The sequence below is a fragment of the Saccopteryx bilineata genome, chromosome 3 (genome assembly GCF_036850765.1).
Source record: "Saccopteryx bilineata isolate mSacBil1 chromosome 3, mSacBil1_pri_phased_curated, whole genome shotgun sequence".
NCBI classification, from domain to species: Eukaryota; Metazoa; Chordata; class Mammalia; order Chiroptera; family Emballonuridae; genus Saccopteryx; species Saccopteryx bilineata.
Window position 1 is genome coordinate 42,209,465 of NC_089492.1, and position 23,120 is coordinate 42,232,584.

At 39.3% G+C, this 23,120-nt stretch overlaps 1 protein-coding gene across 9 annotated transcripts in view; it reads right to left on the minus strand.

The window, feature by feature from the left end:
* Positions 1–23,120, minus strand: part of DPY19L4 (dpy-19 like 4) — a 101,274-nt gene that overhangs the window by 68,930 nt on the left and 9,224 nt on the right. For 6 of the 9 annotated variants that reach the window (XM_066266040.1, XM_066266038.1, XM_066266036.1 and 3 more), the window contains exons 2-6: positions 19,160–19,270; positions 9,118–9,242; positions 5,085–5,175; positions 1,066–1,187; positions 812–957 (exon numbers count right to left, since the gene is read on the minus strand). In XM_066266040.1, the coding sequence (XP_066122137.1) occupies positions 812–957; positions 1,066–1,187; positions 5,085–5,175; positions 9,118–9,242; positions 19,160–19,270 (595 nt within the window). Of the gene's footprint in view, positions 1–811; positions 958–1,065; positions 1,188–5,084; positions 5,176–9,117; positions 9,243–10,218; positions 10,307–11,906; positions 11,982–19,159; positions 19,271–23,120 lie in introns of those variants that run through there. The other 3 variants (XM_066266039.1, XM_066266034.1, XM_066266041.1) reach the window with 3 other exon arrangements.

The window sequence follows — 23,120 nt, forward strand, 5'->3', positions numbered from 1 at the left end:
CTTCTGCACCAGCTGGAGAAAGCTCTCCACTATTTTTTTTTAATTAATTAATTTATTTATTCATTTTAGAAAGGAGAGAGAGAGAGAGAGAGAGAGGGAGAAAGGGGGGAGGAGCAGGAAGCATCAACTCCCATATGTGACTTGACCAGACAAGTGCAGGGTTTCGAACCAGCAACCTCAGTGTTCCAGGTTGATGCTTTATCCACTGCGCCACCACAGGTCAGGCAAAGCTTTCCACTTTTAAGAGCTTATACCAGTGGTAGTCAAGCTGGTCCCTACCACCCACTAGTGGGTGTTCCAGCTTTCATGGTGGGTAGTAGCGAAGCAACCAAAGTATAAATAAAAAGATAGATTTAACTATAGTAAGTTGTTTTATAAAGATTTATTCTGCCAAACTTAGCGAAAATCCGACATAAAGTACTTGGTAAGTAATTATTATTATATGCTTTAACTTGCTGTAACTCTGCTTTATAAATTTTATAAAGTAAAGTTACTTTCCTACTTTATAAATCACCATTACTATGGAACCGGTGGGCAGTTAGAAAATTTTACTACTAACAGAGATACAAAAGTGGGCGGTAGGTATAAAAAGGTTGACTACCCCTGGTTTATACCATTAGATCAGGCCTACTGGGTGATTTTACTACCTTAAGATCAACTGTGCCACACAAAATAACATAATCACAGGAATGGTATCTTATCATATTCCCAGGTGGGGATTAGGGTATGGAATATTGGGGGTGGGGCAGCATTTTTAGAACTGACTAGCAGACACAAAAAGGTGTGAAACAATTAAAAACATCTTTCTTACCTGTTAATAACGAACCACGCAACAGTAAGCATTCCTGCTAGCCAGGTTCCACTCATAAGCCAACTTGTAACAAATAAAGCAGTAACATATATTCCTTGCAATCCAAAAACAATACCAATATAGAAATATACTGGCTCAATAATTTCCTAATAGGACAAAATAGAGAGAGGAGAGAATAGGATGAAATTAAGTAATTTTAAGGATTCATAAGTATGTGAGATAATAAATACTATAGACAAAAGAAAAACACATACGTTGCTACCAGTTGCTTGATATAAAACGCTGGCTATAAGTTCTGGATATAGAGACATTTGTTGCACTGCATTTATAGTCTTCAGAGATATAGTTTTGTTATTATGTGTTAGTTCATACACACCTAAAGACAAAAAAAAAATTTCTTTAGATTATTTATTCTGCTTTTATAACTGAACCTGTCATTCAGAAGTTGTTACATATTTTAAATTATCAAGAAAGACCTCAGAATAACACTCTCTGCCTCATTTTTTCAATTATTTTATTAAGTACAAGAAAGAGAGGGTCAAAATGATGACATAGATAAACACAATACTTCCTCCCACAACCACATCCAAATTACAACTAATCTATAGAACCATCACTCAGGACAGCATAAAATCTGGCTGAAAGGAAATCCTAGGGAATTAAAGAAGCCACATCAAAACTGGTAGGAGGAATGGAGACCTGGAACAGAGGTAGAGGTGGTGACACAAACAGACACACAGAGCAGATAAAGATCGGTAGGAATATCCTGGCTGCACAGGACCCCCTGAAGAACAAGAGATCCCAGCCCCATACCAGGCTTCCCAGCGCAGGAATTCCAGTAGCAGGAAGAGAAGTCCCCATAATTTATGGCTGTAAAAACCAACAGGGATGGCGGCTAAGGGAGACAGAGAATAGCTGGAGTCCTAGGCAGCATGCATGGACTGACTCGAACTTACTCCCTCTAAACTCCAGTGCTGGGGCAGCAACTTGAAAGGAACCAGGGACACACAGGGAGGAACTGAATTGCTGTCATCAGGATGAGAGCCAGGGAAGCAGCTTTCTCCTAAACAAAATGTGCTGGCAGAGGCTATTGTTCCTTTTCTGAGCTCTCTTCCTAAAAAGCCAGCAGGCAGGTGCCATATCTGAGTCTCCATCAACCTGGCTAATACTATTGGTCCACCCTGGTGATCCGCCCTACCCATCTTTCTGCCCATCCAAGCTGTTCCCAGTGGCTTTTCCATACAATTGGCCTGCCTTGGCTCAGGCTTCAGATTTTCCTAGAATCTCTCAACAAGCAGCATCTGGCCTCAGTGAGCCTCATACTTGTTGCTAACTGGCCACAGGCCCAGCACTAGCAGCAGCCTGTCTTGGTTCACAGCTTGGCCTTATCTTGACAATTCCAAGCCCAGCACAAGCAGCATCCATCTGCAGATCACTCTGTAACTCATGCCCAGTGGCCCCAGGCAGAGCACAAATGGCAGCTGACCTTGGCCTGCACCTCCTGGGAGGCTCCCAAACATGGACAGCTTCAGACCCCATCAAAGCATGCCCAACCAACCACATCCATAAAAGTGATACACTCAAGTGGTGACACAGCCCCACTGAAATAATTCCTGCTGCTCTGTGGGGTGGGCCGCTGCACAGCTAATCTATGGTGGTCAGTGGTCATAGCCAGTCCTTTCAGCTGACTAGCCTAGGAATAAGTTACCTCCCATTAATATGCCAATAGCAATCAAGACTCAACTACAGCCTGACCAGGCGGTGGCGCAGTGGATAGAGCATCGGACTGGGATGCGGAAGTACCCAGGTTCGAGACCCCAGAGGTCGCGCGCGGGCTCATCTGGCTTGAGCAAAGAGCTCGCCAGCTTGGACCCAAGGTCGCTGGCTCCAGCAGGGGGTTACTCGGTCTGCTGAAGGCCCGTGGTCAAGGCACGTGTGAGAAAGCAATTAATGAACAACTAAGAAGTCGCAAGGCGCAACGAGAAACTGATGATTGATGCTTCTCATCTCTCTCTGTTCCTGTCTGTCTGTCCCTGTCTATCTCTGCCTCTAAAAAAAAAAAAAAAAAAAAAAAAAAAGACTCAACTACAACAGGAGAATACACACAGCCCACACGGGGGGGTGCACAACGAGTGCCCAGCTTGGGTGATTAGGGAGGCTGTGCCACTGGACCCTACGGAACAGCTACTACATTAGGTCACTCTATCAAGCCTGGGAAACATAGTAGCTCTATCTAATACATAGAAACAAACACAAGGAGGCTGCCAAAATCAGGAGACAAAGAAATATATTTAAATGAAGGAACAGAACAAAACTCCAGAAAAGAATTAACAAAATGGCCTGACCAAGCGGTGGCGCAGTGGATAGAGCGTTGGACTGGGATGCAGAGGACCCAGGTTCGAGACCCCGAGGTCGCCAGCCTGAGCACGAGCTCATCTGGTTTGAGCAAAAGCCCCCCAGCTTGAACCCAAGGTCGCTGGCTCCAGCAAGGGGTTACTTGGTCTGCTGAAGGCCCGCGGTCAAGGCACATATGAGAAAGAAGTCAATGAACAACTAAGGTGTTGCAACGCGCAATGAAAAACCAATGATTGATTCTTCTCATCTCTCTCCGTTCCTGTCTGTCTGTCCCTGTCTATCCCTCTCTCTGACTCACTCTGTCTCTGTAAAAAAAAAAAAGAATTAACAAAATGAAGACACGCAATCTACTAGATGCAGAGTTCAAAATAATGGTTATAAGGATGCTCAGTTAACTTACTGAAAACCTTAACAGCATAAAAAAGGCCCAGTCAGAAATGAAGGCTACACTAAGAGAAATTAAGAATAATTTAAAGGGAATCTATAATAGAGTAGATGAAGCCAAGAATCAGATCAGCGATTTGGAACATAAAGAAGAAAAAACATCCAATTATAACAGCAAAATAAAAAATGAACTCCCAAAAATGAAGACAGTTTAAGGAGCCTCTAGGACAACTTCAAGCATACAAAAATTCATATCATGAGAATGCCAGAAGAGGAAGACAGAGAGCAAGAAATTGAAAACTTATTTGAAAATTTAATGACAGAAAAATTCCCTAATTTGGTGAATGAACTAGACATACAAGCCCAGAGAGTACAGAGAGTCCCAAATAAGATGTACCCAAAGAGGCTTATACCAAGACACATCATAATTAAAATGCAAAAAGTTAAAGACAAAGAGAATTTTTTGTGTGTGCGTGGGTGTGTGTGTGTGTGACAGAGACAGAGAGAGGGACAGATAGAGACAGACAAGCAGGAAGGGAGAAAGATGAGAAGCATCAATTCTCCATTGCAGCACCTTAGTTGTTCATTGATTGCTTTCTCATATGTGCCTTGACTGGGGAGATACAGCAGAGCGAGTGACCCCTTGCTCAAGCCAGCGACCCCATGCTCAAGCTGGTGAGCCCACATTCAAGCCAGCAACCTCAGAATTTCAAACCTGGGTCCTCTGCATCCCAGTCTGACGCTCTATCCACTGTGCCACAGCCTGGACAGGCAAAGACAAAGAGAATCTTAAAAGCAGCAAAAGAAAAGCAGTTAGTTATCTACAAGGGAGCTCCCATTAGACTGTCGGCTGATTTCTCAACAAAAACTTTACAAGCCAGAAGGGAATGGCAAAAAATATTCAAAGTGATGAAAAACAAAGACCTACAACCAAGATTACTCTACCCAGCAAAACTATTATTTAGAATCAAAGAACAGATAAAGAGCTTGCCAGATAAGAAAAAACTAAAGGAATTCATCATCACCAAACCAGTATTTTCTCTAAGACAAAAAGATAAAAAATATGAACAATAAAATGGCAATAAGTTTATCAACAATTGAATCTAAAAAACAAAATAAATGAACAAGCAGAACAGAAACAAATCCATAGATACAGAGAACATTCTCACAGTTGCTAGATGGGAGAGGAGTTGGGGGATGGGTGAAAAGGTGAGGATTAAGAAGTACAAATTGGGTGTTACAGAACAGTCATGAAAATGTAAAGCACAGCATAGGGAATAGAGTCCATAATATTTTAATAAATATGTGTAGTGTCAAGTTATGGAATGTCTAATCATTGGGGTATATACCTGAAACTAAAATAATAATAATATCATATATGTCAACTGTAATTGAAAAATAAAAAATGATTTAAAAAAAGAAAGAGCAGTACCTATATTCTGAGACAAATCTCCATATTCAAAGGTTCCAAAACAGAACAATGTTTTACTTTAGAAAAATATTGTAATTAAAAATACAAATGTAGTTTTCATACCTCTTTCAAATGAGGGTGCCTTTAACATATCTTTATAATAAGAGTAATATATGGCACTGTCACCCTGGAATGTGATTTCCCGTTCAAGCTCCTAAAAGAAAATACAACGATTATGTAAATACCAGCATCCTAAATTTCAACTTCTATCTTCCTTCTCTCTCATTTTCTAAACTAATGTTATTTATTTATCTTTTTAATCAAAGATATATATGAATTTCCCTTCATTCACTAGTGACCATGTTAATAAGGTTAAACTTTTTAATAATCTGGAAGTCATTTTAATAAAACATCTAAGGTTGAAAATGGATTATAACTTGTTAAGTCATTTACCTATTATATATAAGGAAAATCTGGAAGGAAAACCAAAAGAAATGTCCTAGAACTACTAAAATAATAAGGCAGATAATAAAAAATAATGGTTGAGATGTTAGAAGTCCATAATAAAAAGTTAAGTTTAACAAGAAAGTAGAATTTTCTATTGCTATTACACTTCCCTGTGTATTACAACAAGCCGTTAATAGTACTTTTCAATAGCAGCAGACAATTAAGCAGTGCTTTTCAAATGACTTTCTAGAAATAGAAGTAAATCTTAAAATTCAGAAAATTAGGCTACAGAGAACCAAGAACCCTTGTGCTTTCCTGCTGAGTCAGGCTTTCATAACTCTACAATCTTTTAGAGAGGTAGCTGCACAGAAGGATGCTGAGCTCTGAGCTCTCCCACTCCCATGAGCAAACTCTAATATACATGTATATAGAGAGCAATTACTCCTGTAAGACAACTGAAGACTGATTGAACAGCTTCTGAACAAGAGAAAGAAATGAAAAGAGAAGACTAGAAAACCTTAGGTGCTGGTGAGTGCCATTGTCAATGACCCCTCTAAATCTACAAAGTAGGAAGGGACTCTATCCAGGTGCTCTGGCCTACCTGCAAGGTTGCTGTAGCATGTTCCCAGACTCATCAACTAAACCCAGTTTCGCCCCAGGACGAAGGGAGCAAGCAGGATCAGTAGGGCATTACTACATGCATCTGGCCATCCCACCTAGAGCTGGTCCTGATGCATATGCCACTGCTCTGAAAACCATAAGCACCAGCTGGGTTCCTACAAGACTGCCAGAATAACCCAGCACACGTCTACAGAGGCCACTTCTACATATGGCCACTTGCCATTTGTGACAACATAGATGGATCTAGAGTACTATGCTAAGTGATAGGTCAGAAGAGAAAGACAAATACTGTATGATTTAGCTTATATGTGGAATCTAAAAAAATAAAACAAAACAAACAGATCCACAGATACAGAGAACAGGCTGATGGATGCCAAAGGGGAGGGGTTGGATGGAAATTACAAAAATCTATCTTTTAAAATGAAATTTATTTTCGCCTGACCAGGCGGTGGTGCAGTGGATAAAGCATCGAACTGGGATGCACAGGACCCAGGTTTGAGACCCCGAGGTTGCCAGCTTGAGCGTGGGCTCATCTGGTTTGAGCAAAAGCTCACCAGCTTGGACCCAAAGTCGCTGGCTCAAGTAAGGGGTTACTCGGACTGCTGTAGCCCCACGGTCAAGGCACATATGAGAAAGCAATCAATGAACAACTAAGGTGTTGCAATGAAAAACTGATAATTGATGCTTCTCATCTCTCTCCGTTCCTGTCTGTCTGTCCCTATCTATTCCTCTCTCTGATTCTCTCTGTCTCTGTAATAAAAATTTTTTTAAATTAAACATAAATAAATAAATTTATTTTCATGCATAATATTAAAAATTAATACAAAAACAAAAGCTATCAGAGCAATTTCCTCAAAGTTTGATCAACAGGACTTCCTAAGATATAATGGATGATACCGAGCAAGAATCCTACAGTTAAATTTTGCAAAAGGCTAAAGTTAAATGGGTATTTTTACTGCAAGAAATTTCAGAATTTCAGTATATATTACACATTGTGACTGTCCAAGAGGAAATCTTTCCCAGATGTATTTGACCAGTGAATACTTTTTTCTCATTTAGAGCATATTAATCTAAATATATTTCCTTAAAAATGATTTGTAAATGGAAAGAGATTTATTTCTAAGATTTCAAAGGTGTAAACACTAATCAGTGTTTCTTAGATTTAATGTGCACATGAAACTCCTAGAAATTGTATTAAAATGTATATTCCAATTAAAAGTAGAGCTGAGAATCCACAATTCTAAAAACGCTCGCAGATAATGCTCCTGGCTCTTACACAATACTTTGAAAAACAATGTTCTTGGTAAATGTCTTCTATAATTTTCTTTCTTTCTCTTTCTTCCTTCCTTCTTTATTCTTCCTCTTTTATTTTTCTTTGAGAATACAGCAAGTTTTATTCAGGTAAAGAAAAAGAAAGAGGCCAGGGCGAGGGCACTACTATGAAAGAAGCACAAAGTGCACATCTGAGTGGAGGCAGGCCAACTCAAGAGCGAGTTGCAGCTCTCTCTATATTGTCAACATTGAGTTGTTGTTCTCAATGCTGCCTACACATGGAATCACTTAGAAATATTTTGTTCAATACTGAACCTAGATACTCCACCTCCCCTCCATCTACAAATCTGTTAGAGAGGTTATATTTTGAAAGCTCCCAGATGACTCTATTGTACATCCAGTATTGAGAACCACTAACAGTTAATATGCATAATATTTTTAAAGAAACAGGATATGCTATAATAACAGCTTTTGTCAAACCAATATATGTGATTTTTCAGTTAAATGTTTTGGTGGTACTAGGTAAATCAATGGCTTACAAATATTTAGTCAATGTGACTACTTGCTCAAAAATAAGAACAACAACAGAACAGTTTGGGCTAAAACAAAACAAAAAAACCTCTTTAGAGTCAAATGGTAACACCATGAACATTGTCAATGCATAATACAGATATATCTGATTATGACAGTAAGCTAAAAACAAACTTATCAAAAGCCAAATGAATTATGAATTACAGTGATTAAAGAGTCTGTGGAATAGACATGACTTAAAACCAAACACTGAACATACTAATATGAAGCAACATCTCAGTAAATACTGTTATGCTTGTTAGTCATTCCTCCTCAAAAAAACCATTCTAATCATGTAATATAAAAATATATTTTGGGCCTGACCTGTGGTGGCACAGTGGATAAAGTGTCAACCTGGAACACTGAGGTTGCAGGTTCAAAACCCTGGGCTTGGCCCTGGCCGGTTGGCTCAGTGGTAGAGCATCAGCCTGGCATGCAGGAGTCCCAGGTTCGATTCCCGGCCAGGGCACACAGGAGAAGCGCCCATTTGCTTCCCCACTCCTCCCCCTCTCCTTCCTCTCTGTTTCTCTCTTACCCTCCCACAGCCAAGGCTCCATTGGAGCAAAAGTTGGCCTGGGCGCTGAGGATGGCTCCATAGCCTCTGCCTCAGGCACTAGAATGGCTCTGGTCGCAACAGAGCAACGCCCCGGATGGGCAGAGCATCGCCCCCTAGTGGGCATGCCAGGTGGATCCCGGTCGGGTGCATGTGGGAGTCTGTCTGACTGCCTTCCCGTTTCCAACTTCAAAGAAATACAAAAAAAAATAATAATAATAAAAATAAAAAAAACAAAACCCTGGGCATGCCTGGTCAAGGCACATATAGAAAGCAACTACTGCGAGCTGATGCTTACCACTTCTCCCCCACCCTTTTCCTCTATCTAAAAATCAATCAATAAAAAAAATATGTATATTTTGATGCTGAAATTTTGACAGATTGTTTCTGAAAACTAAAGAGCTGACTAAATTCCAAACCATTTCACTGCCACCAAAGTCCCTGATAAATTAATTACATGAAGAAAAGCACCCTCACAGTCGCTATTCTATGGCCTTAAAAAAATTCTATTAAAATTTTCAAGGTTGATACTGTGAGTGTTTTCAAAACAGCTTTTACATCATTTTGTTTTTAATGGCTATAAATAAGAAAGCACTATCACACATAGATTTTTGCCTACCTAGAAAGCACATTACTTAAACTAATATTAAATACTAAAATAACTTTCATATGCTTAAAAGTCTTTCTTCTTACCTGCCTGTTGGAAAACCAGAATTTCCGTTCATGGTATGCTGACAAATACAGAGCATACATCATACCACTAGTAACTGCTGCAAGACAGCCAATGAAAATCTTTGCAAAGCGCTGAAATAATACATCTGAAAAAGCATATTAAAAGTAATCAGATGTAGATGATATCTATATTTATAAACTTCTATTAAAAAAAAGTAATCAAAAGGTAGTATGTACGCTTCATATGACATGATGAAATGGCATTCTAACTCTGTGGTTTTCCTCCCCAAAACCCATCAACCTAGTCTAATCCTGTGAAAAACAGCAAAGTCCAATAGACGAGCATCCTACAATATACCTGACAAATACTCCTCAACACTGACTAGGTCCTCAAAAACAAGGAAAGCCTGAGAAACTGTCACAGCCCAGAGGAGAATAAGAAGATATGACAACTAAATGTAATGTCTTCTGGATGGGATCCTGGAACAGAAAAAGGACATTAGGTAAAAACTAAGAAAATATGAATAAAATATGGATTTTGGTTTAAAATAATGTATCAACATTGGCTTATTAATTGTAACAAATGTACCACAGTAATATTAAATAATAAAAGGAAAACTGTGTTTGTGTGGTGGGGGTATGGTAACACGAGAACTCTGAACCTATCTGCTCATTTCTTCTATAAATTGAACATATTTTTAAAATTAAAATCTATTAACTTAAAAAACATCTATTAACTTAAAAAAGGAGTAAGTGAAATGTACTACCAAATATTTAAAGAAAAAACAGGTTCATTCAGAATTACTACTGATATGTTCTCCTTATCAACTTTTTTCTTTATTGAGGAATAATTTAGATACTATAAACTACAGACATTTTTTTTCAGTGAGAAGAGGGAAGAAAGTGAGACAGACTCCCACATGTGCCCCAACTGGGATCTACCCAGCAACTCCTGTCTAGGGTCAATGTTCAAATCAACTGAGCTATTTTTAGTGCCTGAGACTAATGCTCAGACCTGGGTGCTAGCCTCAGCACCCCGTGGCCTATGCTCAAACCCATCGAGCCACTGGCTGTGGGAGGGGAAGAGGGAAGAAAGGGGGAAAGGGAAGAGAAGATGTTTACTTCTCCTATATGCCCCAATGGGAATTGAACCTGGAATGTCCATACACCAGGCTGATGTTCTATCCATTGAGTCAACTGGCCAGGGTCAAACTATAGATATTTAAAGTGTACAATTCAATGACTTTTGTTGATTATGTATTTAAAAGATCATATATAACAGTTACATATATAACAACTTCTTGATTAAATAACAAAATTAATTTGGATTTTCTACACACAGAATGATTTAGTCCTGCTATAGCTATTAAGATTAAATATACAATTAAAAAAAAAAGATTATGTATAAGTACGGGTTGAAGGGCCCAAAGCCCAGCGCTCTGTTACTTAATGACTGAAAGTTTATAAAAATCAACTTGTTGGCCTGACCAGTGATGGTGAAGAGGACAAAGTGTCAACCCAGAACACTGAGGTCACTGATTCAAAACCCTGCATTTGCTAGCTCTGAGTTCAGGCTCATCAGTATGAGGTCGCTGGATTGAGCAAGGGAACTGTCCACACAATCCCACAATTCGCCATTTTGAGCCCATCTGTCACTGGCATAAAAACCCAAGGACATTTGCTTGACCAAGGGGACACTGTCAGGCCCATCAAGTCACATACGAGAAGCTCAATGTGCAACTAAAGTAAAAGCAACTATGAGTTGATGCTTCTCACTCTCTCTCTCCTTCCTCTCTAGGAAGCAATCAATGCACAACTAAAGTGAAACCAATTACGAGTTAATGCTTCTCATTCTCTCTCTCTCCCTTCCTGTTTGTCTTCCTTTCTCTCTCTCTCAAAAAAAAATCATCCCTGGCCAGTTGGCTCAGTGGTAGAGCGTCGGCCTGGCACGTGGAAGTCCCAGGTTCGATTCCTGGCCAAGACACACAGGAGAAGTGCCCATCTGCTTCTCCACCCTTCTCCCTTTCCTTTCTCTCTATCTTTCTCTTCCCCTTCCACAGCCAAGGCTCCACTGGAGCAAAAGTTGGCCTAGGCGCTGAGGATGGCTCCATGGCCTCACCTCAGGCGCTAGAATGGCTCTGGTTGCAATGGAGCAATGCCCCAGATGGGCAGAGCATTGCCCCCTAGTGAGCATGCCGGGTGGATCCCGCTTGGGTGCATGTGGGAGTCTGTCTCTCTGCCTCCCCGCTTCTCACTTCAGAAAAATACACACACAAAAAATCAACTTGTTGATTTGCTAGTTTAGCTAAACTAAAATCTTACCTATTTTCAGGACATTACCTATTTTCAGAACATTATTTCATAAATATTAGTTTGCACAGTATACTAGAGACATTAAGGACTAGTAAGATATCACTCAATTAATATGAATTATATTCAAAATGGTTGAAAACACTACTCAATAAATCAAATATTACTATGAGCATAACAAAAAATTTTTTTGCCCTGGCTGGATGGCTCGCTTGGCTGGAGCATTGTCCTGCAATGCAGAGGTGGCTGGTTCGGTCCTTGGCCGGGGCACATTCAGAAACAGATTGATGCTTCTGTCTTCCCCTTACCCCCCTTCCTCTCTCTGGATTCAATAAAAATGAAAGACTTAAAAAATAGAAAAAAATAAAGACCAAAAAAAGGCAACAGAGAACATTTAAAAAAAAATTTTTTTTTTTTAAATTACTGTTTCCAATAGCATGTGTAAAGCATCTGGCCTGGAAGATAGTAAGATCTCAGTAAAAAATAATAAAAAAACTTACCTGTGGCAGCAGCTCGACAAAGTTCTTCAAAGTTTCTAAACGTGGATCTTTTCAGTGTTTTTTATTTTATTGAATCTTAGACAACAGCAAACTAATCCTAATTAGTAAGTGCTATTAGTAGAATATATTCAACTAAGTCTTATACAGACACATATTTCTATTTACAATTTCTTGACTTTAGAATGGTGTGAAAGTGATACACATTCAGTAGAAATTGTACTTCAAATTTTAAATTTTGATTTTTTCCCCTGAGCTAGAGATACGTGGTATGATACTCTCTTGCAATGCTGGACAGCAGAAGAGCCACAGCTCCCAGTCAGACATGTGATGAGGGTAAACAACTGACGATCTACAGTGATGAATTTTCTAGTTATGATATTTCCAACTTAAGATGGGTTGATGGGATATTACCCCACTGTAAGTTAAGGAGCATCTCTATATAAATGCCTGACGTTCATATTAAATATTTTCTTTCTGAAAGTTTTTTACAAAGAGTAAAAGATGGAATCAAGCTATCAGTGTTTGACATAAGTTGACATATTTTAGAAAAAAATAAAGAGCTTGGGACCCTGACCCTGGTAATTATTGCCTTAGAAATTTATCATTTAAAAAAAATTTTTTTTATTCATTTTAGAGAGGAGAGAGAAAGGGAGAGAGAGAGACAGAGAGGGAGAGAGAGAGGAGAGAGAGAGAGAGAGAGAGAGAGAGAAGGTGGAGAGGAGCTGGAAGCATCAACTCCCATATGTTCCTTGACCAGGCAAGCCCAGGGTTTCGAACCGGTGACCTCAGCATTTCCAGGTCGACGCTTTATACACTGTGCCACCACAGGTCAGGCAGAAATTTATCATTTTTATTGGAAAACTAAAATATAAACAATCTAACTTCCAATTAAGTTCTGTTCATCATAAAACAGTCTAATCAGTTAACTTCTATGTGCTCCAGTGCCTTCATTAGTAAAATGCTGATTATGCACCAAAAAAGAAAAAGAACACTACATAAATGTTAATATCAATTATATAGGGCATAATTAAGTAATATTTAAAGCACAGGAAAAAGCTAATGACATGTTAAGAAATGTAGTATTTAATTTCACAAAAAGCAAACGTATGATGAAAAGAATGTAAGTAATATTTGTCAAAAAATTTTTTTTGTATTTTTTGTATTTTTCTGAAGCTGGAACTGGGAGAGACAGTCGGACAGACTCCCGCATGTGCCCAACCAGGACCCACCCGGCACGCCCACCAGGGGGCGACGCTCTGCCCACCAGAGGGCGATGCTCTGCCCATCCGGGGTGTCGCTCTGTCGCGACCAGAGCCACTCTAGTGCCTGGGGCAGAGGCCAAGGAGCCATCCCCAGCGCCCGGGCCATCTTTGCTCCAATGGAGCCTTGCTGCGGGAGGGGAAGAGAGAGACAGAGAGGAAGGAGAGGGGGAGGAGTGGAGAAGTAGATGTGCGCTTCTCCTGTGTGCCCTGGCCGGGAATCAAACCCGGGACTTCTGCATGCCAGGCTGATGCTCTACCACTGAGCCAACCGGCCAGGGCTATTTGTCAAAATTTTAAGAGTAGTTGTATCTATTGGAATTATTCATACATTTTATTCTTATTATACTTTTATCTATTTTGTACATTTTATATCCTAAATATATTTTTATAGTTACAGTTAAAATACTATTTCTTAGTAGCTATATCTGGATTGTTTAATTACCTTTCTTATCCTGTATTTTTCCAAATGCTTTAAGTGACCACTCTATTAGTTAGCTTTACTATCATTAAAAAAAAAAAGTGACCCCAACTATCAGTGCCTTATAAAATAAAGGTTTATTTCTCAATCTTGTTACTTTTGGGTTTCAGGTAGTAAGTAGTAACTTTCCACCTCATTCCAGACTTCAAATTAGCTGTGCCTCTTCTCCTTGTATCGTCTTCAGAGTTCCAGACTGGGATCATTGCTTATTTGGGATATGTTGTTCTCATAACAGGAGAAGAAGAGAACAGGCAGAATCATACAATGCCTCTTACACTTTCTGGTCAGAACTAGTACACTGCTACTTCTACTCACATTCTTCTGGCCCAGACAAGTCATAATGACAAGGCTGATAACAGGGTAGGAAAGTATACTTTAGAGAGAGACTCCAAATCACATGAAAATGGGAAAAGTATAACCTATTTTCAGGGAAGGGAGCAAACATTTGGGAGCAATAAAAGGGTCCACTAGTGTCTGTCATATTAATCAAATATTCACTTCCCCCACAGACAAAACAAACAGACTCACTTCTTAAGAAAAATATCCTTCTAAGAGCCTGCTTCCTGCATTAAGAAAGTTAGGGAATTATATATCATTTTCAGACCTGAATGGCTCCGGCCGGGTAGCTCAGTTAGAGCATCTTCCAAATATGCCAAGGTTGCAGACTTGATCCTGGGTCAGGACACATACAAGAATCAACCAATGAGCCTGGCCATGTGGAAGTGCAGTGGATAGAGCATCGGACTGGGACGCCGAGGACCCAGGTTCGAAACCCCAAGGTCAACATCTTGAATGTGGGCTCATCTGGTTTGAGTAAGGCTCACCAGCTTGAGCCCAAAGTCATTGGTGTAAGCAAGGGGTCACTTGGTCGGCTGTAGCCAATGGTCAAGGCACATATGAGAAAGCACTCAATGAACAACTAAGGTGCTATAATGAAGAACTGATGCTTCTCATCTCTCTCCCTTCCTGTCTCTCTGTCCCTAACTGTCCCTCTCTTTGTCTCTGTCACAAAAAAAATAGTAATAATAATCAACCAATGAATGTATAAGTAAATGGAACAACAAATCAATATTTCTCTCTCCATTCCTCTATCTCTAAAATAAATAAGTAAATAAACAAATATAAAAAAACCCGCAACAAAACGACCTAAATAGCTGTGTTTTATTCTAGGCTGGCAATTCTTTTGATAGTATGTCTCTCTCACAAGCTTAGGTAGCAATTCTCATATGTATTTACCTAAGAGATATAAAAACAGATGTCTACAAAAAGATGTGTACAAGTATGTTCACAGTAGCCTTATTCATAATAGGTAAATACTGGAAACTATTCACGTTGTCTAACAAAAAGATAAGGAATAGGCAATTATAGCAACATGAAAGAATCTCAGAATCATTATATAGGACAACATATTATGTTAAGTGAAAGAATCCAGACACAAAAGCACACATGTTGTATGATTTCATTTATATGAAATTCTATATATTCAAAGTTAATCAATACTAAAAATATAAGAAGAGTAGTCATCTTGGGGGGTACAACGGAAACCTACTGGAAAGAGATACAAAGGAACTTTCTGGGACGACAGAAATGTTCTATATCTTGTTTCAGCTGTATTTAAGTGTCAAAGCTCATTTAATTAAACATCTAAGATTCTAAGTTATGTTAATTATATCTTAATTTGAAAAAATTAAATTACTCATTTTTGCAAAGAAAAGAACAATTTTGTTGGCTTTTTGCTTATTTGATTCCAGTCAGCTCCATATTCCAACTACACCCACAAATTTTTATTCATTGATTTTAGAGAGAGAAGAGAGAGAGAGAGAGAGAAAGTGGGGGGAGTAGTGGGAAGCATTCATCTAGTAGTTGCTTCTCATGTGTGGCTTGACCGGGAATGCCCAGGGTTTCGAAACTGTGACCTAAGCATTTCAAGTTGACGCTTTATTCACTGTGCCACCACAGGTCAGACACTATAACCACAATTTTTTCTTTTTCAAAGATTTAATTTATTGATGTTTGAGAGAGGAGAGGGGTAGAGATAGGTGGGAAGAGGAGTGGGGAGCTTGTAGTTGCTTCATATGTGCCTTGACTGGGCAAGCCCAGAGTCTTGAACCAGCGACCTCAGTGTTCCACCTCAGCATTCCAGGTTGACGCTTTATCCACTTTGCCACCACAGGTCAGGTAATTTTTTTCTACATGTCTCTCTCAAAGGTTTCATTCACTACATGTATTTTGAGCTTATCAAGCTTTTGTGCAACCACATCCTTTGTTCTTTTGCCCTGAGTGCTTTGTCCAGCTTATTAGAAACTACCTTAATCCATTCATACATTTGAATAAATTGTGTGAAAGCCATGCCCTTGATTTGGTCATTTCCCTAATAATATTTCTTACTCAACCTTTGTTACTTACAAGTATTTCCCAATTCTATTTATTTCCTGGTTGAAAAAGGCACACAGTTCTTTTTTTTTATTTTTTATTTTTTATTTATTATAGAGAAGGGGGGGGAGCAGGAAGCATCAACTCCCATATGAAGGCACACAGTTCTAACTTCAATCCAAGTCCCCAAAATTTTGGATTCTCTATATTCCTCTTCCTGCCTGCCTGCAAATAAGCCAATTCTGTTCTAAATTCATCTCTTTCCTGTAATCAAATGCAGCTGACAACCAAGACACTATAATAACACTGCCTTGCAATCTGGTTACATAAAATAATAAGAAGTTAGTATTAAAATTGTAACTATTCACAGGAAAGTTTTATAAAATGTTCTGTCACTGTTTATTATGATTATTTTTCCAGCTCCCAAAAAAGTTTTCTCCATGCTAGCCTCTGATTAAATCTGTAGATGACCTATTGCCTTTATCTTATTTGAGCAAATATTTATAAACAGGCTCTCAACTCAGTATGGACAGTAAACAATTTGAGAAAGCTGTTCAATTCTCGAGAATGAAATATTCTCTAAAGCTATCTTTAGATATAGTTCAAAAGCAAGAATCTCCAGAGAGAAGCCACAGAGAACAATAAACTGGAAACCTACTCCCAAGGAAAACAATTGAGGCCTAATCAAGAAACATTCCACCTAACCTGTGGTGGCGCAGTAGATAAAGCACTGACCTGGAATTCTGAGATTGCTGATTTGAAACCCCAGGCTTGCCAGATTGAGGTACATACAAGAAGCAACTACTATGAGTTGATGCTTCCTGTTCCTTCACCCCACCCCCTGCTATTTTTCCTCTCCTAAAATCAATAAATAAAAGCTTTAAAAATAAAATCCCCCACCCCACAGTACTGAGGCCTCCTATTTACTTAGTAGGATTTCAGAATTGCTATGGACCAGTGGTTGACGTGTCTCATTCTTTCTCTTTCTGAATGAAAGCATTTATTTTTTGGTTATCTTATCCCTGTCCAATATATATAATAGAAAACATGTATATTGGGAACGGGGGCATGTACAGAAAAAAATTAACATAGCAAGCCTGTAATTGCTTTGCTAAGAAAGACCTGCTTGCAAGGTAGACAGACTCTTGGCTGGTATCTGGGAACTTGGATTTCAGGAGGGTTTCCAACATTCTTTAACTGATAAAAGCTGTTTACTCTACCTAAGTTGTTTGTACAAACAATGTGGTTCAGCCCGATCAGGCAGTGGCGCAGTCGGTAGAGCGTCGGAATGGGACGCGGAGGACCCAGGTTCGAAACCCTGAGGTTGCTGGCTTGAGCACGGGCTCATCCAGCTTGAGCACAGACACACCAGCTTGAGTGAGGGGTCATTGGCTTGAGCGTGGGATCAATGACATGGCCCCATGGTCGCTGGCTTGAGCCCGAAGGCCACTGGCTTGAAGCCTAAGGTCACTGGCTTGAACCCAAGGTCACTGGTTTGAGCAAGGGGTCACTTGCTCTGCTGTAGCCCCCGATCAAGAGAAAGCAATCAATGAACAAGCAATCAACAAACAACTAAGATGCTGCTATGAAGAACTGATGCTTATCATCTCTCTACCTTCCTGTCTGTCTGTCCCTATCTATCCCTCTCTCTGATTCTCTGTCTCTGTCCAAAAAAAACAAAAAACAAAAAAAATTTAATGTGGTTCATGCTACTACTTTCCTTCTGGGAGTCTAGAATTTTGGTATGGAGTAGGCAGAAGGTACAAGACCAGCTGCCATTAAAAACCCTGAGGGCCCTGGCCGGTTGGCTCAGTGGTAGAGCGTCGGCCTGGCGTGCAGAAGTCCCGGGTTCGATTCCAAGCCAGGGCACACAGGAGAAGCGCCCATCTGCTTCTCCACCCCTCCCCCTCTCCTTCCTCTCTGTCTCTCTCTTCCCTTCCCACAGCCAAGGCTCCATTGGAGCAAAGATGGCCCGGGCGCTGGGGATGGCTCCTTGGCCTCTGCCCCAGGCACTAGAGTGACTCTGGTCGCAACAGAGCGACGCCCCGGAGGGGCAGAGCATCGCCCCCTGGTGGGCGTGCCGGTGGATCCCTGTTGGGCGCATGCGGGAGTCTGTCTTGTCTGACTGTCTCTCCCCGTTTCCAGCTTCAGAAAAAAAAAAACCAAAACCCTGAGCAGAATGACTAATGAGCTTTCCCTGGTAGACAAGACTACCAATGTTAAAATTTGAAACGCTGAAAGAATTAAGAACATCTTGTGTGACTCCATTTGGAGAGAAACTTTGGAAGCTTGTACCCAGTTTCTTACAAACTTCAGCCCATAATCCTTTTCTCTTTACTGACTTTGATTTGTATTGTTCCCTGTAGTAAATCATAGAAATGAGAGTAAACCAGAGCTGTGACTATGACTCTATTCTGACACCTGTGAGTCCTTCTAGTTAATTTCAGAACATGGGTGTGGTCTTGGGGATCCCAGACACAAAGCAGATAACTTGTCTTTTTAATTTATAAATGTCCGGATCAGAATGAGTCATACTGGACCCTGATGTAGATAAGAACTTGGCCTTTGAGATTGATGCCATGACTGGATAAGACTGAGTGTCTTCTTTGGGGTAGGGGAGGTAGCAAATATATTTTGTCTGAGAAAGAAAAGAAAATATTTATGACCAAAAAGACAAAATACAGTAGATTGCTATTATTCCAAATTATTTTGTCCTTTCCTATAAAAAGATTATTCATCCCTGTCCACCATGACTTGCAATGTTTCCATGTAGTCAAGAGTATACTTTCCCAATTCCATTTTCTGGATTGATTATATGTCTTCCTTGGGCCAATAAAATATAACTGCAAGTGTCAGTGTGCCAGTTCAGCAGAAACTTTAAGAGGCACCACATGGCTCTGCCTGCTAGCCTGCTCTTTTCTTTGGCCACAAGAAACACATGCCCCATATATAGGGGCTGTTCCTTTGACACATAAAGCTAAATCAGCCAACCTTCAGCCATGTAATGTTAATCAGAAATAAATGTCTGTGGTAAATGAGTGAGACTTAGAGGCTGTTCTAGAGTAAAACCTAATAAGTTGACTGGTTACACCACATTTTATTCACAAAATATTTTTATACATTTAAAATATTAAACTTACATTTTGGAGGTCTTTCAGGAACTAGAATGTCATCAATTTTCTCTTCTTTGGCAGACTCTTTATCTTCTGAAGACTTTGGCATTTTTCTTCGGCGCAGTTCTATAGCTGATCCTTAAAATATTTGAAAAGTTATTGCAATGTGTATCAAATTATTCTGTCTGTAACTCAAATGATTAACTTTAATTATACTAAGAAAAAAATCACACAGACCTTTTAATAACAAAGATAACTTTTTCCATAATTATTTTAGCACTCATCATAAAACTGCTTCCCTACAAAAAGACAATATAGGTTCTGCCTCCAATATGTGCTTTCAGTCTTATTGATAAACCCATTAACTCCTTTTGAGATGATCCTATTTTCAAAATAAGTTAGAATAATTAAACTTTTTTCTATGATTGGGAAACAAACTATTATGTAACTAATCAAATATTACTCGTCACCTATTAGCTACATGCATAATTCATGGACTAACAATTTTTTAAATCAAAATATAATAAAATACATCGATCATAAAACTACACTTCATTTTTTAAATAATTCTGAAGTTCTGCAGAATTTCACAATGCTGTGGTACTATTATCACTCAACAGTCTTATAGATTTAGGTATTAGAAATAGGCTGAGCCACTCTCTCCACTCTTATTTAATGTGGTACTAGAGGTTCTAGCCAGAGCAATCAGACAAGACAAAGAAATAAAAGGCATCCATATCGGAAAAGAAGAAGTAAAGGTATCACTTTTTGCAGATGCTATGATCCTATACATCAAAAACCCCAAAGAATCCACAAAAAGACTACTAGAAACAATAAGTCAACACAGTAAGGTCGCAGGATACAAAATTAACATACAGAAGTCAATAGCCTTTCTATATGCCAACAACGAAACAATTGAGAACGAACTCAAAAGAATAATCCCCTTCACGATTGCAACAAAAAAATAAAATACTTAGGAACAAACATAACAAAGAATGTAAAGGACTTATATAATGAAAACTATAAACCATTGTTAAGGGAAATCGAAAAAGATATAATGAGATGGAAAAATATACCATGTTCTTGGCTAGGAAGAATAAATATAATCAAGATGGCTATATTACCCAAAGCAATATACAAATTTAATGCAATTCCCATCAAACTTCCAATGACGTTTTTTAAAGAAATAGAGCAAAAAATCGTCAGATTTATATGGAACTATAAAAAACCCCGAATAGCCAAAGCAATCCTAAAGAAAAAGAATGAAGCTGGGGGCATTACAATACCTGACTTCAAACTCTATTATAGGGCCACGACAATCAAAACAGCATGGTATTGGCAGAAAAATAGACACTCAGACCAATGGAACAGAATAGAAAGTCCAGAAATAAAACCACATATATATAGTCAAATAATTTTTGATAAAGGGGCCAACAACACACAATGGAGAAAAAAAAGCCTCTTCAATAAATGGTGCTGGGAAAACTGGAAAGCCACATGCAAAAGAATGAAACTGGACTACAGTCTCTCCCCCTGTACAAAAATTAACTCAAAATGGATCAAAGATCTAAACATAAGACCTGAAACAATTAAGTACATAGAAGAAGACATAGGTACTCAACTCATGGACCTGGGTTTTAAAGAGCATTTTATGAATTTGACTCCACAGGCAAGAGAAGTGAAGGCAAAAATTAATGAATGGGACTACATCAGACTAAGAAGTTTTTGCTCAGCAAGAGAAACTGATAACAAAATAAACAGAAAGCCAACTAAATGGGAAATGATATTTTCAAACAACAGCTCAGATAAGGGCCTAATATCCAAAATATACAAAGAACTCATAAAACTCAACAACAAACAAACAACCAATCCAATAAAAAAATGGGAAGAGGATATGAACAGACACTTCTCCCAGGAAGAAATACAAATGGCCAACAGATATATGAAAAGATGCTCATCTTCTTTAGCTATTAGAGAAATGCAAATCAAAACGGCAATGAGATACCACCTCACACCTGTTCGATTAGCTATTATTAGCAAGACAGGTAATAGCAAATGTTGGAGAGGCTGTGGAGAAAAAGGAACCCTCATTCACTGTTGGTGGGACTGTAAAGTAGTACAACCATTATGGAAGAAAGTATGGTGGTTCCTCAAAAAACTGAAAATGGAACTACCTTATGACCCAGCAATCCCTCTACTGGGTATATACCCCAAAAACTCAGAAACAATGATACGTAAAGACACATGCAGCCCCATGTTTATTGCAGCATTGTTCACAGTGGCCAGGACATGGAAACAACCAAAAATCCCGTCAATAGATGACTGGATAAAGAAGATGTGACACATATACACTATGGAATACTACTCAGCCATAAGAAATGATGACATCAGAACATTTAAAGCAAAATGGTGGGATCTTGATAACATGATACGAAGCGAAATAAGTAAATCAGAAAAAACCAGGAACTGCATTATTCCATACGTAGGTGGGACATAAAAGTGAAACTAAGAGACATTGATAAGAGTGTGGTGGTTACAGGGGGGAGGGGGGAATGGGAGAGGGAAAGGGGGAGGGGGAGGGGCACAAAGAAAACAAGATAGAAGATGACAGAGGACAATCTGACTTTGGGTGATGGGTATGCAACATAATTGAACGACAAGATAACCTGGACTTGTTATCTTTGAATATATGTATCCTGATTTATTGATGCCACCCCATTAAAAAAATAAAATTATTAAAAAATAAATAAATATAAAAAGAAATTAAAATAAAGTATTTACAAATAAAAAAAAAGAAAAAGAAAAAGAAAAAGAAATAGGCTGAGCCTAACCTGCAATGGTGTAGTAGATAAAGCATTGACCTGGTCCTTGACTGGTTGCCTCAGTGGTAGAGCATCAGCCCAGTGTATGGAAGTCCTGGGCTCGATTCCTGACCAGGGCACACAGGAGAAGCGCCCATTTGCTTCTCCAATCTTTCCCCTCTCCTTTCTCTCTATTTCTCTCTTCCCCTCCTGCAGCCAAGGCTCTATTAGAGCAAAGTTGGCCCGGGCGCTGAGGACTGCTCCATGACCTCCACCTCAGGTGCTAGAATGGCTGTGGTTGCAATGGAGCAACAGCCCCGATGGGCAGAGCACTGTCCCCTAGTGAGCTTGCCAGGTGGATCCTGGTCGGGAGCATGTGGGAGTCTACCACTCCTCACTTAAGAAAAATTAAAAAAAAAAAAAAAAAAAAAGCATGCCTGACCAGGCGGTGGTGCAGTGGATAGATCATCGGACTGGGATGCAGAGGACCCAGGTTCGAGACCTCGAGGTTGCCAGCTTCAGCGCGGGCTCATTTGGTTTGAGCAAAAAGCTCACCAGCTTGAACCCAAGGTCACTGGCTCCAGCAAGGGGTTACTCGGTCTGCTGAAGGCCCACGGTCAAGGCACATATGAGAGAGCAGTCAATGAACAACTAAGGTGTTGCAACGCACAATGAAAAACTAATGATTGATGCTTCTCACCTCTCTCCATTCCTGTCTGTCTGTCCCTGTCTATCCCTTTCACTGACTCACTCTCTGTCTCTGTAAAAAATAAAAAAATAAAAAAAAAAAAAAAAAAAAAAAAAAAGCATCTACCTGGAACACTGGTTGCCAGTTCAAAACCCTGAGCTTGCCCGGTCAAGGCACATGCAGGAAGCAACTACTATGAGTTGATGCTTCCCGCTTCACCCTCCTCCATTTCCCTCTCTCCCTCCTCTCTCTAAAAATAAAATAAAAATCTAAAAAAACCCAAAAAACAAAATAGGCAGAACCTACAAATATCCCTATATTGGGGAAATCTCATAAAATTTCCCAATATTAAACTATCTATCCTTTATATAGCCAATTAAAAAAATGTAATAAAGTACTTTCAAACCAGGTAACTAATTCCAAATTAAATAGAAATTTACTATAGTTAACATAACTACTTTTCCTCCTTAGAACTAATTATCTTATGAGGTAGAATTTG